Source organism: Gymnoscopelus microlampas (assembly GCF_963454915.1).
Source record: "Gymnoscopelus microlampas genome assembly, chromosome: 7".
Taxonomy (NCBI): Eukaryota; Metazoa; Chordata; class Actinopteri; order Myctophiformes; family Myctophidae; genus Gymnoscopelus; species Gymnoscopelus microlampas.
This window is the reverse complement of record NC_139944.1, coordinates 53,242,192-53,258,141: the sequence shown is the minus strand read 5'-3', so window position 1 is coordinate 53,258,141 and position 15,950 is coordinate 53,242,192. Positions and strand designations below refer to the sequence as shown.

General features: G+C 41.4%; 1 protein-coding gene across 1 annotated transcript; it reads right to left on the bottom strand.

Moving 5' to 3' along the window:
• Positions 1–276: 276 nt before the first annotated feature.
• On the bottom strand, positions 277–12,322 carry prph (peripherin). Its single transcript, XM_084062690.1, has 9 exons — positions 11,594–12,322; positions 7,325–7,385; positions 6,653–6,748; positions 5,564–5,734; positions 4,517–4,642; positions 3,058–3,278; positions 2,122–2,174; positions 1,831–1,922; positions 277–1,089 (listed from the first exon to the last, which is right to left on the bottom strand). The coding sequence occupies exons 1-9, from the start codon at positions 12,193–12,195 to the stop codon at positions 1,006–1,008; spliced, it is 1,506 nt and encodes a 501-aa protein (XP_083918816.1). The 5' UTR covers positions 12,196–12,322; the 3' UTR covers positions 277–1,005.
• Positions 12,323–15,950: the final 3,628 nt, after the last annotated feature.

The window sequence follows — 15,950 nt, the reverse complement described above, 5'->3', positions numbered from 1 at the left end:
ATTGGTATTAATTGGTTTAATTAAGAGCTGGAGAGACATGGAGACTCCTACTGAACAAACACTCTATAGCAATGAGTACTATCAGAATATAGAGCTATTTAACACTTATTTTAGCCAAAGAAAATCACTTACACTACATTTAAAAGATGGCCTAAAAAAGAAAGAAATGATGCAGACAAAATGGCATGTTTCCGCTCCAATTAACTTTTATTTGTGTTGACACATTCTTTTCTCTAGTATGGATGCTAGATCTACAACATCATCGCAAAGCACATTTCTTCCTGTGATTATTGTGTTTCACTGAAAACGCTGAGCAGGCCGACGTCACCATTCACAGTGTGGCAAATAACCAATCAATTATTCAATCAATCATTCGGTCTCAAATAACCATTACCAATCAGTCTTAAATAACCATTACCAATCAAACCATCAATCAATCTCAAATAACCATTATCCATCACCATCAGTCAGTTTTAAATAACAATCAGTCTTTTTTTTGGGTGGTTTCCGTAATAAATAATGAAGAGTAAAGCTACTGACTACAGAGGTAACTGTCTTCACACCAACACCCAATGACTCCCAAAACCCTGTTGTTACAAAGTATTTTAGCTGTCTAATCTATCTTCAGATTGTTTATGCTATAAAACAGTATAAGGAATTGCACTGTAAATCAAGGCCTCAAGTGGTATGTATATATTAGTAAAGATGTTTTGCTTGTTAGCCCTAAAGGCGGTGACACAGCTCTGTTCATAAGCTGTTTCAGCAGTAATTAGTATTTTTAAATAGCACCAAAGTGACGCTATCTATTTTTTTGTTTTGTTTGTTTATTAGTGTTTTTTTATATATTGCACCTGCATTTGACAATGATACAGATAACTAGCAAAATGAGGGATATGTAGCTTTGAACTTTGTTTTCTTCAAATCATTTGTTTCTCATTTAATATTTTTGTGTATTCTTTATTGTAATTTTTAATTATTGTTGTATGTTGTTGTTGTTTGTTCCATCTAGTCATCATCCCTGTCATGGTCGTGGTCCTTCTTCTCCTGACGTGAGTCCCTCTCCTTCTCCCTGCTGGACTCCTTGACCACCTGGTGAGGAACCAACAGTCAGCGGTGGAAAGTAACTAAGTACATTTACTCAAGTACTGTACTTAAGTACAAATTTTAGGTACTTTTACTTGAGTATTCTCAATTTTCAATACTTTTACTTCTACTCCACATACGTCTCTGATTTTTATTACTAAACATACATTAACCACTTTAAGGTCTATATATATATATATATATATATATTTTGGCTATTTGAAAATAATATTTCCACAGTTGCATGTATTCCAAACAATAATGGACTAATTACTTAATTGATTAATTCATATCCCTGGTCAATGAGCCTTATATGCCTTAATGCATTATAATTGCCCTCTATACTGTAACTAAAATGAAAAACACCTTAAATATTGTATTACTAGTTCATCTTTTACTCAAGCTGATGATGTACTTTGTCCATGAGCAATTCTATGGAATGAATGTGCTAATAAAACCTATTTAAAATATTGTGTTGATGTTCATATTAACATTTTTTTTATTAGCACATGCATTCCATAGGGCTGGACCACACATGGACAAATGAAATCATGAACTTGCAACTTACTTGAGTAAAATAATATTATAAATAATAATATTACTTGACTAAAATAAATAAAATGTTGAAGTTGTTTTTAAATAAACATTTTAGTTATAGAGGGCAATTATAATGTATTATTAAGGCATAAAAGGCTTATTATAACCAGGGGATCCTGGACTTGTGTCCTCGACATCACATGACTCTACCTCTCCGTCACGCATCTCCACGGTCTTGATCACCACGTTCTTCTTGCTAGGGGTGTCGGGGGTCTTCTTAGGATTGTCGGATTGCTCATAGTCTGTGAAGGGTTAAAAAAATACACATTTAAGGCCTGTTGGAAATGGTCGAATTCAAGTTAAATGTGTCTTTAATTCATACTTTATGTAGGTCTGAAAACACCTTTATGGCTTTTGGTTTTGAAATCGAAAGGCAAAGCTTATATTTTAATGTTTTTTTCTAATAATGTGTGATGATGCAGAAAAAGAGTCATAGATTACCCCGGTGGTCCATGTGGTTGCTCATGCCATAATTTTGCATAGGGACAGTAATCCTGTGAAAAATATGAGAGTTTGGTGTTATTAACCCTAGAACACTAACAATGAAAATAGTTACACCATCACGCCATTACACGGGTACAACATGGGTATGTTGTACCCGTGTAATAAATTCCATAAAAAATACATCTCATCAAAATATATTAAAGTACAACAATACAATACATAAATAAATTGAGGTACTCTTCTTTAATATTTCAACATGAAATTTCACAAAAAAAACTAAAAACAGATCAGAATCATGGGGGGACCCTATAAAAAGCAGCAAAATCGGTGAAGAATGTGGGTATTGTTAAAGAAATATTTTTAAAAAAAGAGATTATGGAGCTTCGAACCCATTCCTGGGACATGTGAGTCTTGTCCAGTGAAGGAACAGTCTAATTGCATCAGCTGACCATTGTGGATCATCAGCTGACCAAATATGGGATTTATTTTTACCCTCTATCACTAACGTTGGGTGAAATTCACCCAAAGACCTGCCTGAAGAAAAAAACAGGGATGGAGGCAGGGAAACAAACCTACCTTCTATGACGTCAGTGAGCATCCTGAAGGACATCAGACATCAGCAACATTATGAAAATGGTTAATGTTCTAGGGTTAAAATAATCATATTTAAACTGAGGGACCCCCAAAATAATCATATTTGATCTTGGGACCCCCCCCCCACCCTGATAAGCACTTGAAATAGGAGTAGAGGCATTCAATATTTAGTTTGACTCCGTTCCACAGATAAATATTGTGAGAATACTAGATCTACAAGGCGTTGTGAGCTTGTAGATCTCCTATTTTCACAATTTTTGCCTCTTTCTTATAGTATTTGACAATTTGGCCAATGTCTGACCAGTTTTTATAGTATTAGTATAGTCTCTCTCATCTCACCTGCTCTCCTCTCCCTCCAGCAGCTTGCGGTAGGTGGCGATCTCGATGTCCAGGGCCATCTTGACGTTGAGGAGGTCCTGGTACTCGCGGAGGTGGCGGCTCATCTCGTCCTTCAGGTGGCGGATCTCCTCCTCCAGGCGGGACACGTTGTCCTGGTAGTTGCCCGCCTCGTGGTTGAACTGGTCCTCCATGTCGCGCATCTGCCTCATCAGAGCCTCGTTCTGGAACCAATGCACACAGAGAAGGTCACACCTTGTACAATGATGGTGTTTCTTTACTGTAAGTAAACACACAGTCGTGGAAAAAGTACTAAAATTTTTTACTTAAGTTAAAGTATCAATACCACAATGTAGAAATACTCTGGTAAAAGTCAAGTACAAAAGTATTGGTATCAAAATATACTTAAAGTACAAAAGTAAAAGTACTCATTATGTAGAATGTCCCAGTTTTCAAATGTATAAAATGTATACAAATGTTTTGAAAGTAGCAGATCTACAAGCTCACAATGCGTCGCATGGCGACGCATTGTGAGCTTGTAGATCGGCTACTTTCAAATGGCCGAAATGTATATAGGGCTGAAGTGGTTACTGTATGTTTTGTAATGATAATCAAAATCTACAAAGTGACTAATAACTAAAATGTTCAAATAATTGTAATGGAGTAAAAGTACAATATTTGCCTCTGAGATGTAGTGGATTAGAAGTAAAATTATTACGAATTGGAAATTCTCAAGTAAAGTAAAAATACCTCAAAATTGTACTCAAGTACAGTACTTGAGTAAATGTACTTAGTTACTTTACACCACTGGCTGTACCCGAAGGCAGCATTCAAGAGAATTGCCTTTAACAAACTCTCCTGAACTCCTGAATGCAGCATTTTATGTCCAAAGAATGCCCTCTGTGTAAAAATCTATGATGTACGGCCACGTCTCCAGCAAAGGCTTGATTATACTCGTGTCACGCATCGAAAATAGCCGATCTACAAGCTCACAACGCATCACAGCGGGACACATTGTGAGCTTTGTAGATCGGCTATTTTTGGTCTAGAGATGTCAAACTAAATTCCAGCCAAAAGTGACCTTTTTTGAAATTTCAGCCCCTGCCCCTCTAACACTAACTCTCTGCACATCCCAGGTTATCCTAATCAAGGGCGCCGAAACCGTGGGTGCCCGGGGGCTAAAGCACCCACTGTGGGTGAGGAGCACCCACTGGGTGCTGGTCAAAAAAAATAAAAAAAATATTTTTTTTAAAAATATTTTTCAAAATCAGATCGCCTGGTTCAGATCGCCACTGAACAACCGAATTAACCGAAATAAAGTTACAAAACCCCCCCAAAAAAGTAAATTAACCGACCAAAACCCAATTTTTTTTTCGCGCACGCGCGCCTTGTTGGGCACCCGCTAGAGCTTATAAATATCGGCGCCCCTGATCCTAATGAAGTGACAGGGTGGTCTTCTCACCGTGTTCTTCAGTGCTTCAACCTCACAGCTGAGGGCCTGGATCTGCCTCCTCTGGTCGTTGGAATCCTGCTTGGCCTGCCTCATGGCGTCGTTGTTACGCTTAGCGGAGTCCGTCAAGTCAGCCATCTGCAGGAAGGATAGAACAAGGTACGGTATGAAGTTTATTCATAAAATGCATTTAACCCATTAAGACCTGAAGCCGATTCTACATGTCTCCTAAATCCCAACAGTTTTCTGAAAAACGTATGTTTCTATATCAGTGGTGCTCAATCTTTTTCATGTCAAGGACCCCCAAAATTATATGTATTTGGCCGCGGACCCCCATCAAAATATTTTGTTCCAGGGACCCCCCAGAAGCAAAGATTTGAGTTAAAAATGTTCGCTTTCAAAATATATATATTCAGAAGATTTGCACACATTTTCACGTTTTTTCAAAAATAGCAGATCTACAAGCTCGTAGCGCGGCACTCGGTGCCGCGCTATGAGCTTGTATATCTGCTATTTTTGAATAGCCCAAAATGTAAAATAATGCTTTTTAGCTCAAATCTAAAAATGACACAGTTCCAGGTCTTAATGGGTTAAAACAAGGTGCAAAGAATAATCACAACATTAATAAAAAAGTAAGTTAACTGCATGAACCCTATAGCTTCCTGATGTTATGGCGAACATTCAGCAAAAGACTACCAGATCTACAAGCTCACAACGCGTTGCATTTGCGACACATTGTGACCTTGTAGATCGGCTATTTTCGTCGATGAGAATTTGGTGTACAGGGGAAAGGTTAGGGGGGCCTAGGATAAACCGCTAGGCCATCGTCGCCCCGTTAATCACAATTATTTGCATGACAATTAAGCGCCAATTAAGCGACAATTAATGTCATAATCGTGACGGCCCTGTGTGTGTGTGTGTGCGTGTGTGTGTGTGTGTGTGTGTGTGTGTGTGTGTGTGTGTGTGTGTGTGTGTGTGTGTGTGTGTGTGTGTGTGTGTGTGTGTGTGTGTGTGTGTGTGTGTGTGTGTGTGTGTGTGCGTGTGTGTGCATCCGTTTACCTTAGACTTGTACCAGTCTTCAGACTCGGCCATGTTCTTGGAGGCGATGTTCTCGTACTGAGACCTGATGTCCCTCAGGGCAGCGGTGAGGTCAGGCATGCTGCTCTGCTGGTGGTCCATCTCCACCTTCAGCTGCTGGGTCTGGACGCTCACCTGCACGTCCTGGATCTCCTGATGATGACCACAGCACACCACAGGTTGGACACACAGTTAACACCCCACCATTCCCTACCCTCCTTCTTCAAAACCGTCATCAAAGAACACCCGTCTGCAATTTGCAACTGGTGCTAGACAAGTCTTCTAGCTCAGTGGTTCTCAAACCTTTTCATGTCAAGGACCCCCAAAATGATATGTATTTGGCCGCGGACCCCCATCTAAAAATATTTTGTTCCAGGGACCCCCAGAAGCAAAGATTTCAGTTACAAATGTTCGCTTTAAAAAATATATATTCAAAGATTTGCACACATTTTCAAGAATTTTCAAAAATAGCAGATCTACAAGCTCATAGCGCGGCACTCGGTGCCACGCTATGAGCTCCAGGGGGGGGTCCAGGGGGTCCCCAACATAGTAGTTAATATAGCGTCACAATTATTTTAACCACTTTATCCACTTATGTTAGCTATTCAAAAATATCAGATCTACAAGCTCACAGCGCGTAACTTTGTGCTCAACAGATGAGCACAAAGTTAAAGGGGAAATGGTTAAGCATTAGCCACTAGATGTCGCACTTTTACAATGCGTCTAGTTGCATAATGTTGGGCTGTTTCCTCATCATGGCTGTAACTGTAAGGCAGCAATCAATGTGATTTGCATACAGTAACATGATGGCTCCCTTATACAATTATATTTAGGGGGAAGAAATACCTTACCCAATGAAAACACGTGGATAATATGGCGCCCATCAGTTAACGGCTTAATCATTCTGGAGCTTTTAAATGATTAAAATGTGTATTCTATTCCACAATCATTTGGGGAAAAGCTAAACTTTTATTCCACACTGTTTTAAAAGTCTATGGGTGTATTATTTACTTTTTATTATTAATTTTCATAAAAATGTTATCTCTATACCCTTTAAGGTGCAGCACTTACCTCATCATGGAGCTTCTTCAGGAACTCAATCTCATCCATCAGAGACTCTATCTTCCTCTCCAGCTCCAAGCGGGACAAGGTGGCATCATCCACGTCCTACAGGTTAGGTGGGACAAGGTGTTGTTTTTCAATTACTAACAGAGATTTACTGTATATTCAGTAGGATTTATTCAGGTACTTTATGTGATGGTCTCATGTTTCCTCTGTGAGAGTAACTATATGCATTAATACTTGTGAAACCAGACACCCAATTGAAGTCAGATATTGTATGTCATATTATGGATTAACACAAGGTGTCACTGTTATATAAGAATATTGTCTCTGTCCTAGAAACCTCATATTATGTCCCAAACAGTTACTTTTCAGGATTCAAATTCAAAAATGGCAAAAGTAGCAGATCTGCTACTTTTTGATGCATTTGTGTGATGCTGTATTATGATCAAGTAGGACGTTAATTTACGAGAAGAAGTAAATTTGTGTCTTTGTGAGTAAGACTGGGTGTGACAGAGAACTAACTGCTATAATAATTAATTACTGGAGAAATATCAGCATCACAGCCTTATTTCAATAAAAAATAATATTTTTTTGCGATATAACAGAATAGTATGCAAATTATTTTTATTTTAATCTGCCTACTGAGTGTATAGGCAAGGTTTTAGTGTGTTTGTTTACCTTCCTGAAGGCAGTCATGTTATTCTCAGCCTCGGATCTCTTCTGACCCTCCTCATCCAGCCTGTGAGCAGAGAGACACAAACAGGGTTATGAATTACATGTTATGCATTTTCAGAGATGTACCAATTATTTATTTATTTTGACTTCCCGATTCCGATATCCACAACTTGCGTATCTGTCGATATAGAGTACCGATCCGATACCAGTGTGTCATTTAAACACATCTAGGACAGTAGTTCTCAAAGTGGGGTTCCTTGAGTATGTTGCTATGTCAGTGGTGCTCCAAATTTTCCATGTCAAGGACCACCCAAATATATTTGGCCGCGGACCCCCATCTCAAAATATGTTGTTCCAAGGATACATTTTCTCTTTAAAACATATAGGACTATTCTACGATTTGCACAGATTTTCCACGATTTAAAAAAAGAATATCTATTTTTGAATAGCCAAATAAATCTTAAAATGACACAGATGCGTTCCCGGTCTTAATGGATTAAAGCAGTGGTTCTCAAAAGTTTTTGTGCCAAGGACCCCTAAAATTATATGTAGGCCAGGGACCCCCAGAAGAGCAGATTTGTGTAAAAGTATTTTTTTTTCAAACACGTTCAATATTTTTCAAACATTTAAAAGAATTGCAGATGTACAGTACAAGCTCATAGCAGGGCACAAAGTGAGTTTGTAGATCTGCTATTTTTGAATAGCTAACATAAATGGATAAGTGGTTAAAATAATTGTGACGTTATATATTAACTACTTTGTTGGGGTACCCCCTGGAACCACTCCAAGCAAGGACCCCTGGGGGTCCCCGGACCCCACTTTGAGAACCACTACATTAAAGGGATAGTTCACCCCCAAAATGTATTTTTTATATCAATTAGTCACCCCATGGAGACTTGAATTCAGGGATATTTTTTTTGTTTTTGTCGCATTCCTGATGATGACCAGTGGTAGGCAGAGGTTCCGGTAGGACACACAAAGGAGACTCTTTGTGTCTCCTACCGGAACCGCAGAACCGGTCATCAAATTATTGGCTTAGGAATGAGACAAAAACAAAAAAAAATCATGAATTCAAGTCTCCATGGGGTGTGTAATCGATAGAAAAAAAGTCATTTTGGGGGTGAAATATCCCTTTAAAGTACAGGAGGCTGGTGGTGTGAGGGTTCCGGGGTCTTTTCCCTGACAAAGCATCATCTGGCAACAGAGCTAACAGATCAATTAGGTAATTCTGTGTTCCTCCTAAAAGGATTTGGCAGAGTGCCCGATAGGAACAGCAGCAGCTGCTCCTTCTTACCTTTCCACTGAATCTGGCTTTCACAAGTTCAACAAGGTCATTTATTTACCCACACACCCTTATCCAGGGGTCTTCAACAAGGGGTCCGGGACCCCTAGGGGGTCCTCAGAGTTACTACAGGGGGTCCGCCAAATCTTTGTGTGATTTTTCTTTTACCTTAACCACTTGAACCCTAACATCCCTTTTCTGAGGAGAACTTTGGCCAAACATAGCAGATCTACAAGCTCACAACGCCTCGCGCCGCGAAGCGTTGTGAGCTTGTAGATCTGCTATTTCTGGCCAAAGAGGTATAGGTGTAGAGGGAAAAAAGAGCAGACCAAGTAAAAAAAAAATCTGAAACACAATTTTATATAATATAGAGGGGGGTCCCTGCTTCATCTCTCTCTCAGCTAGGGGGTCCTTGGCCTGAAAACGTTGAAGACCCCTGCCCTTATCTGTTAAAAAATCATTTTAAAAATGTGATTTTCTTTAGCCATTCTTGTTGTATTTTACAGTAAACACAGGAAAGACGAGAGACATGCAGATCCTTCAGATATGAACCAAGACACAATATATATATATGTGTGTGTGTGTGTGTGTGTGTGTGTGTGTGTGTGTGTGTGTGTGTGTGTGTGTGTGTGTGTGTGTGTGTGTGTGTGTGTGTGTGTGTGTGTGTGTGTGTGTGTGTGTGTGTGTGTGTGTGTGCCTGTGCGTGTGTATACGTAGAATATTACATCTGTGATCTTGTCATCTTGTCCCACCTGTCTGTGTCCTATGCAGCAAAAAGTATACTTATATAAGTTGGTGGCCCTCGCACCTAAGATAGCCACGTGAGCTTGAAGATCTGATTAGTTGTGCCGATATGCCAGCGTGCAACTAATTCTAAAAAGTCCTCCAAAATGCCACCCGGTAAAGGTTAAATTAACACTGTTGTTACCCTCAGAGATTAGTCATGTCCAGGGCTGGACGTTGGGACTGTCTCATCTTTTATTCATGCCGTGTGACAGGGGTCTTTTCTTAACTAATGGGGTCTCTGGCGCAGTCCCATCAGCACAGGGCAGACATCCAACACCCACCTAATGGAGTCATCGGGTCACATTGATTTCTTTCTCCCCTGCGCTGCTGCTACAAGAACAACCCACCCACCCCGCCCCTCCCCTCCCGATTGGCCGCAGCCTCCTCTTGTCCCACCCCCCCTCTCCCCCTTTCTCAAAACCCCCTACTGGTCAAAAGTAATTAAGTACATTTACTCAACTTTACTGTACTTAAGTTGGATTTTGAGATACTTGCACTTCAGGGGCAAATAGTTTTTTTTTATTCCAGTACGATTAATTCACAGCTTATGGATACGAATGCGAAACATGCATTAACTGGTAATTATCATGTATTATTGTAGGTTAAGCAGAAACATGAAGTAATTAAAAACACCCAGACCTTTACCAGCTATACTAACATTGACATTGATTCTGATTCTGATCAATGTGATTATGAACACATTCATCACGAATAATATGAACGTGAATACTTTTAACTTTTGGTACTGTAATACCAATACTTTTGTAGTTTTACTAAAAGTAATTTTTCTCCCCCTTGCAACATCACTGTTTCTATATGTAGTATTGATACTTTTACTTGAGTAAAAAAAAATACTTCTTCCACCACTGCAAACGCCCCCCACCCCTGCCCCCCCCTCTCCTCAGTGTCATCTATCTTCCTCATGTCACCTCTGTACAAATCACATCATTCTAACGCGTGTGTGTGTGTGTGTGTGTGTGTGTGTGTGTGTGTGTGTGTGTGTGTGTGTGTGTGTGTGTGTGTGTGTGTGTGTGTGTGTGTGCGTGTGCGTGCGCATGTGCGTGTGCCTGTGTGTGTGTATGTGACAGAGAGAGAGATAAAGAGGTATGGTATGTGCGAGACAGAGATAAGATCATGTGACTTTCAACACGTTTAATACAAGGAGGACTTGAACGCCGTCATGCCTCTTCGCCGCTGTGTGTGTCCACCACCCTGCACAATGTGCCACACCCTGCCCCGCCCTTCCTTCACTGCTGGACAGCAGTGGCGATGCACACGCCCAGCGGTCTACCCCCCCGATACCCCCCCCCCACCCCTACTAAACCCACATCACGTACAGTACATCAGTCCACCAGCGCACAGCGGTGTAAATCAAAGGGGAATAAAAGTCACTTTGTAACCAAACTCGTTACATCGTTTCATTCATCACTGTCCAGTCCATGAACATTACACTTTTTCTATTCTTTATCTTATCTATTGGATACTATTAGATACACTATGTTCTCAAAGTGGGATCTGTCGTGGTGTGGACCCCCCCTGAGGGGGTCTTTGATGATGGGGTTTCCAAAGGGGTCTCCCATGCAGTAAAACGAGGAACAGTTGAAACACTTATGCCCGTTTATTATTATTTGATTGTTTTGGCTATATTCGAAAAAATAGCTGATCTACAAGCTGACGTTAATGTGAGCTTGTAATGGGGGTCAATGACATTACATGAATTTGGGGGTTTCTTGGCATGAAAATGTAGAATAAAAACGTGTCCAAAACAGTTACTTTTCAGAATTTAAAATGCAAAAAGCATCAAAAGTAGCAGATCTACAAGCTCGAAACGCGTCGCTTCGCGCCGCGTTTCGAGCTTGTAGATCTGCTACTTTTGAGGCTTCGTGTGTGACGCAGTTGTAACGATCAAGTAGGGCGTTCATTTACGAAAAAACACAATAGGAGATAGGAGATAGGAGATTTCTGCCCCGACACCAACGATATGATTTTTTTCCATCCACACCGGTATTTATTTTCTTTCTTTCTTTCTTTCTCTTTCTTTCTTATTATTTTTTTCTATATATAGATATTTTTTCTTTTTTTTTAAATTATTATTATTATTATTTTTTATTATTACTTTCTTTCTTTCTTTTATTTCTGACTAGGCATTTATTTTCTATATCATCCACACCCACCCACACACACACACACACTGCAGTACCAACCTCTGCCTGAGCGTGTTGACGTCCTCGGCCAGGTTGTCCCGCTCCACCTGGTACTGGTCCCTCTCCTTGCCCACTTGCTCCACCTGCTGCCTCAGCTCCCTCAGCTCCTCCTGGAACAGCTCGGTGGCGCGGTTGGGCTGGCCGGCCTGCTGCTGGCCCTTGAACTGGTTGAGCTCGGTCTGCAGGCCGCTGTTCTGGTTCTCCAGGTAGCGCACCTTCTCGATGAAGGAGGCGAAGCGGTCGTTAAGGTCCTGCAGCTCGGCCTTCTCGTTGCTGCGCGTCGCCCGGAACTCCTGGTTGACCGCCTCGGCCAGCGTGAAGTCCACCTTCTCGTAGGAGAGGCGGGGGGCCTGGTGCATCATCATGGGCCCCATGCCGCCGGCCTGCATCATGGCGCCGGAGCGCAGGGGCCGCTGGTGCTGGTTGTAGGCGGCGGAGCGCGACGAGGACAGCGCGGGCGACATGGAGCGGCCGTAGCGCGCCCCGGGCATGCGGGAGTGCACGCCGCCGGGGGAGTAGGAGGAGGACATGCTGTTGGGACTCCCGAAGGTGCGGCGGTAGGAGGTGGAGGAGGTGCTGCGTTGGCCTGAAGGATGGCTCATGGTTGGATATTTACCCGTTTGGTTTTTAGTTTCTCTTGCTCTTGGTCTCTGATGATCTCTGATCTCTATCCTCTTCCCTTCCTTTCAGGAGGAGCTTGTGGATGAGCTGCTGGAAGCTGTTGATGTTGTGGAAGGTGTGGAAGCAACAGGACGTCCGACTGAGGAGCGGCCGGGGTATTTATACACAAACCAGCTGGACATCTCCTCCCTCCTCCCCTCTCCTGCAACACCCACCCCCTCCCTCCCTCCCTCCCTCACATCCGCCCATCTTTTTTCTCCACACCCTCAACCCTCTCCATCAGTCTCTCTCCTCAGCACCCATGAACATTAGGCCACACCCTGTTCTCCTCCTAGGACAAGCCCCTCCCTCTCTGCTGTGCTTCCGCCCCCCCCCCCCCCCCCCCTCCTGGGTCTCGGGCCATGTTCCAGCCATGCTTTTATCCATGATAGCACGTGGCAACGGGCCAACCTGACTTCCAGCAATTACTGCGTCAATAACTAAAGATTGCCACAGCTGCACATACACCCCCCCACGGGCCCCCCCCCCCCCCGCAGGCCCCCCGCACCACTCCACTCCCCACCGTCCGCCACTGATTTATGATCAAATTGATGCGGCAACAATCTCTCCTCCTCCTCCTCGCTCATTCTCCGCTTTTCTACCCGCTAGGCTAGACGTATACGGTCACCTCTTTCTCTACAGTATAACGATGCCCTTCAGAGTGTCTCTGCTCTGCTTGTTCTCTTAACCCATGAAGACCGGGAACGCATCTGTCTGTGTCATTTTGAGATGTCTTTGGGCTATTCAAAAATAGCAGATCTACAAGTTCATAACGCGGCACCAAGTGCCGCGTTATGAACTTGTAGATCTGCTATTTTTGGGAAAAATCTTGAAAATGTGTAAAAATCTTTGAATATATATATTTTTCAAAGCGAACATTTGTAACTGTTAAATGTCTCAACAAATGTCTTCATTTTTATGAAAAACTATTGTTGCTATAATCAGTGGTGCTCAACCTTTTTCATTAAGGACACCCAAAATTATATACATGCATTTGTGCGCCGGACCCCCATCTCAAAACGTTTTTTTCCGGGGACCCCCAGAAGCAAAGATTTGAGTTGAAAATGTTCGCTTCAAAAAATATATATATTCAAAGATTTTTCAAAATATTTCGAAAATAGCAGATCTACAGGCTTGCAGTGCGGCACGAAGTGACACGCTGTGAGCTTGTATATCTGCTATTTTTGAATAGCCAAGTATTAAAATAATGGTGGTTAAAAATGTATAACACAGATGCTTTCCTGGTTTTAATGGGTTAAATGTCCTTGATGTCACCAGACATCTTGCAGTGGTTCTCTCTCTGAACTATATTTTTTCTTAAAGCCTGATTTGCATCACATCACGCGTACACCAATAAATCTACCCCCCTCCCTCCCTCCCTCCCTCCTCCCCCCTCCACCTCTCCTCTCTCTCTGTCTCCTTTCTGTGTAATGTGATACTGTATTGATGTTCTGAAGAGGCAGGGGAGAACTGCCATGACTCTGCAGTTATTCGATCCACGCCCCGCATGCAGCTCCTGTGTGCGACTATATGATCCACTACACATCCACAAACCTGTGTTTTCTGGTTGTGTGACATTAACCCAGCCCAGCCTATTCATGCATCTGATCACTAGAAAAGGACATGTTCACATGTTCACAACATGGTTTAAATATAAAAGTTTAGTCACCATTGAACACGACTAAAGAGTAAAGAGTTCTGTTTTGTTTGTGATGTACATGGTCGTGTTTAAGTTTTTAGAGAAATAAAGGAAACATCACGATGAATGTATAATGAAGGTATAACATACATTGATTTAATGCAAATAATAAGGGAAAATACGAAAAGTTATTTTTTTCCTTTTTATTCTAATGTTTTCTCATGGAGCTCACTAGAGATAACAGGTTCTGGTTCCGTAATTGCCTGAAGCAGGAGAAAGGCTGGATACAGACAGAGATGGAAGAAGTATACTCGCATGTTTTACTTAAGTAAAAGTATCAACGCCCTATTGTAAAAGTCTGGTATTCAAAATGTACTTGAGTAAAAGTACAAAAGCACCAAAATAGGCACCAAAATATACTTAAACATATACAGTACTTATCAAAAGTAAAAGTATTCATTATGCAGAAGGTCCCATTTCTCACAAGTTTTCAAATGTATAACATGTATAAAAATCTTTTGAAATGATTTACAAGCTCGTTGGTCTGCTATTTTAAAATTGCCAAAGTATTATAGGTCTGAAGTGGTTTTGTAATCACAATCAAAATCTACAAAGTAACTAAAGTATTCAAATCATTGTAATGCAGTAAAAAAGTACAATATTTGCCTCTGAGATGTAAGTGGAGTAGAAGTAAAAGTATTGCAAATTGGAAATACTCAAGTAACGTAAAACTACCTTAAAATTGTAGGCAACTTAAGTACTGTACTTGAGTACATAGTTGCTTTATACGCCACTGGATACAGAATTAGTCTCTCTAAACCTCAACGTTTGAGTGAAACCGGAGTATAGACCCAGAGAAAACAAAAACAGGGACAAAAGGTTTCATGTTTCTGTCTTGAAACCAGGAGTTTCATTTCAAAATGGTAAAATAAGCCTCTAGTGTAAAAAGCCTATTTTATGCTCTGTCACACCAGTCATGCACGACGGTGGAGTTGCGCGTCAAAAATAGCAGACCTACAAGCTCACAACGTGTCGCATCATGTGTGACGTGTTGTGAGCTTGTAGATCTCCCATTTTACAACGCGCGACACCGCCATGTGGCGAAACGCGAATTAAGGGCTTAAAGGAAGAACGTCTGCTATCTGTGTGTTCTGATTATTGCACAAGCACACTTCCCTCTTAGAGGAAGTCAATACACCATTAACATCAGCAGAGCCTTTATCTTCTTCCCAGCCCTTTTTTTCAGCATTCATTTTATTAAGTATTTAATTAAAGGATTCAAAGTTGTGCTGGTGTACGGTTTTGGTTCTGAATCACTGCACTTTAATATAGAATATCACTTAAACATTTATTAGCAGTTAGATCAGATACAGTATGACTCTGCAGCGAATCTAATATCAGGATAATGAACAGCTCGCTCGATTGGCTGCAGGCTAAATCAAGAAGGCAGTTACATTGGTTTCACTTCATTTTTAAATGCATTTACTTTAGTCGCCCTTCTTATTTGAAACAGTATTTGGTTCCATCTACTTTCATCATATACTGTACACACCTGCAATATCCTTACTTTGTTGTCCCACAAATCTTTAAAGAAGTTGGACGAAAGGTCATTCTGCTACAAATCTCCATCTAATTGGAACGATCTTCCTCTTATCTCTTAGATCAAGGGTCTTCAACAGGGGGTCCGGGACCCCTAGGGGGTCCCCAGAGCTACTATAAGGGGTCCGCCAAATCTTTGTGTGATAGGATTTCGTTTTTTTTACATTAACCACTTGAATCATCGAATTCCTTTTCTGAGGGGAACATTAGCCGAAAATAGCAGATCTACAAGCTCTCAACGCCTCGCGCTGCGAGGCGTTGAGAGCTTGTAGATCGGCTATTTTTGGCAGAGAGGCTATAGGTGTAGAGGGAAACCAGAGCAGACTAAGTAAAAAAAAAACATTTACATTTTATACAATATAGAGTAGGGGGTCCCTGCTTCATCTCTTTCTCAGCTAGGGGGTCCTTGGCCTGAAAACGTTGAAGACCCCTGTCTTAGATCCATTACATCCTTCTGTC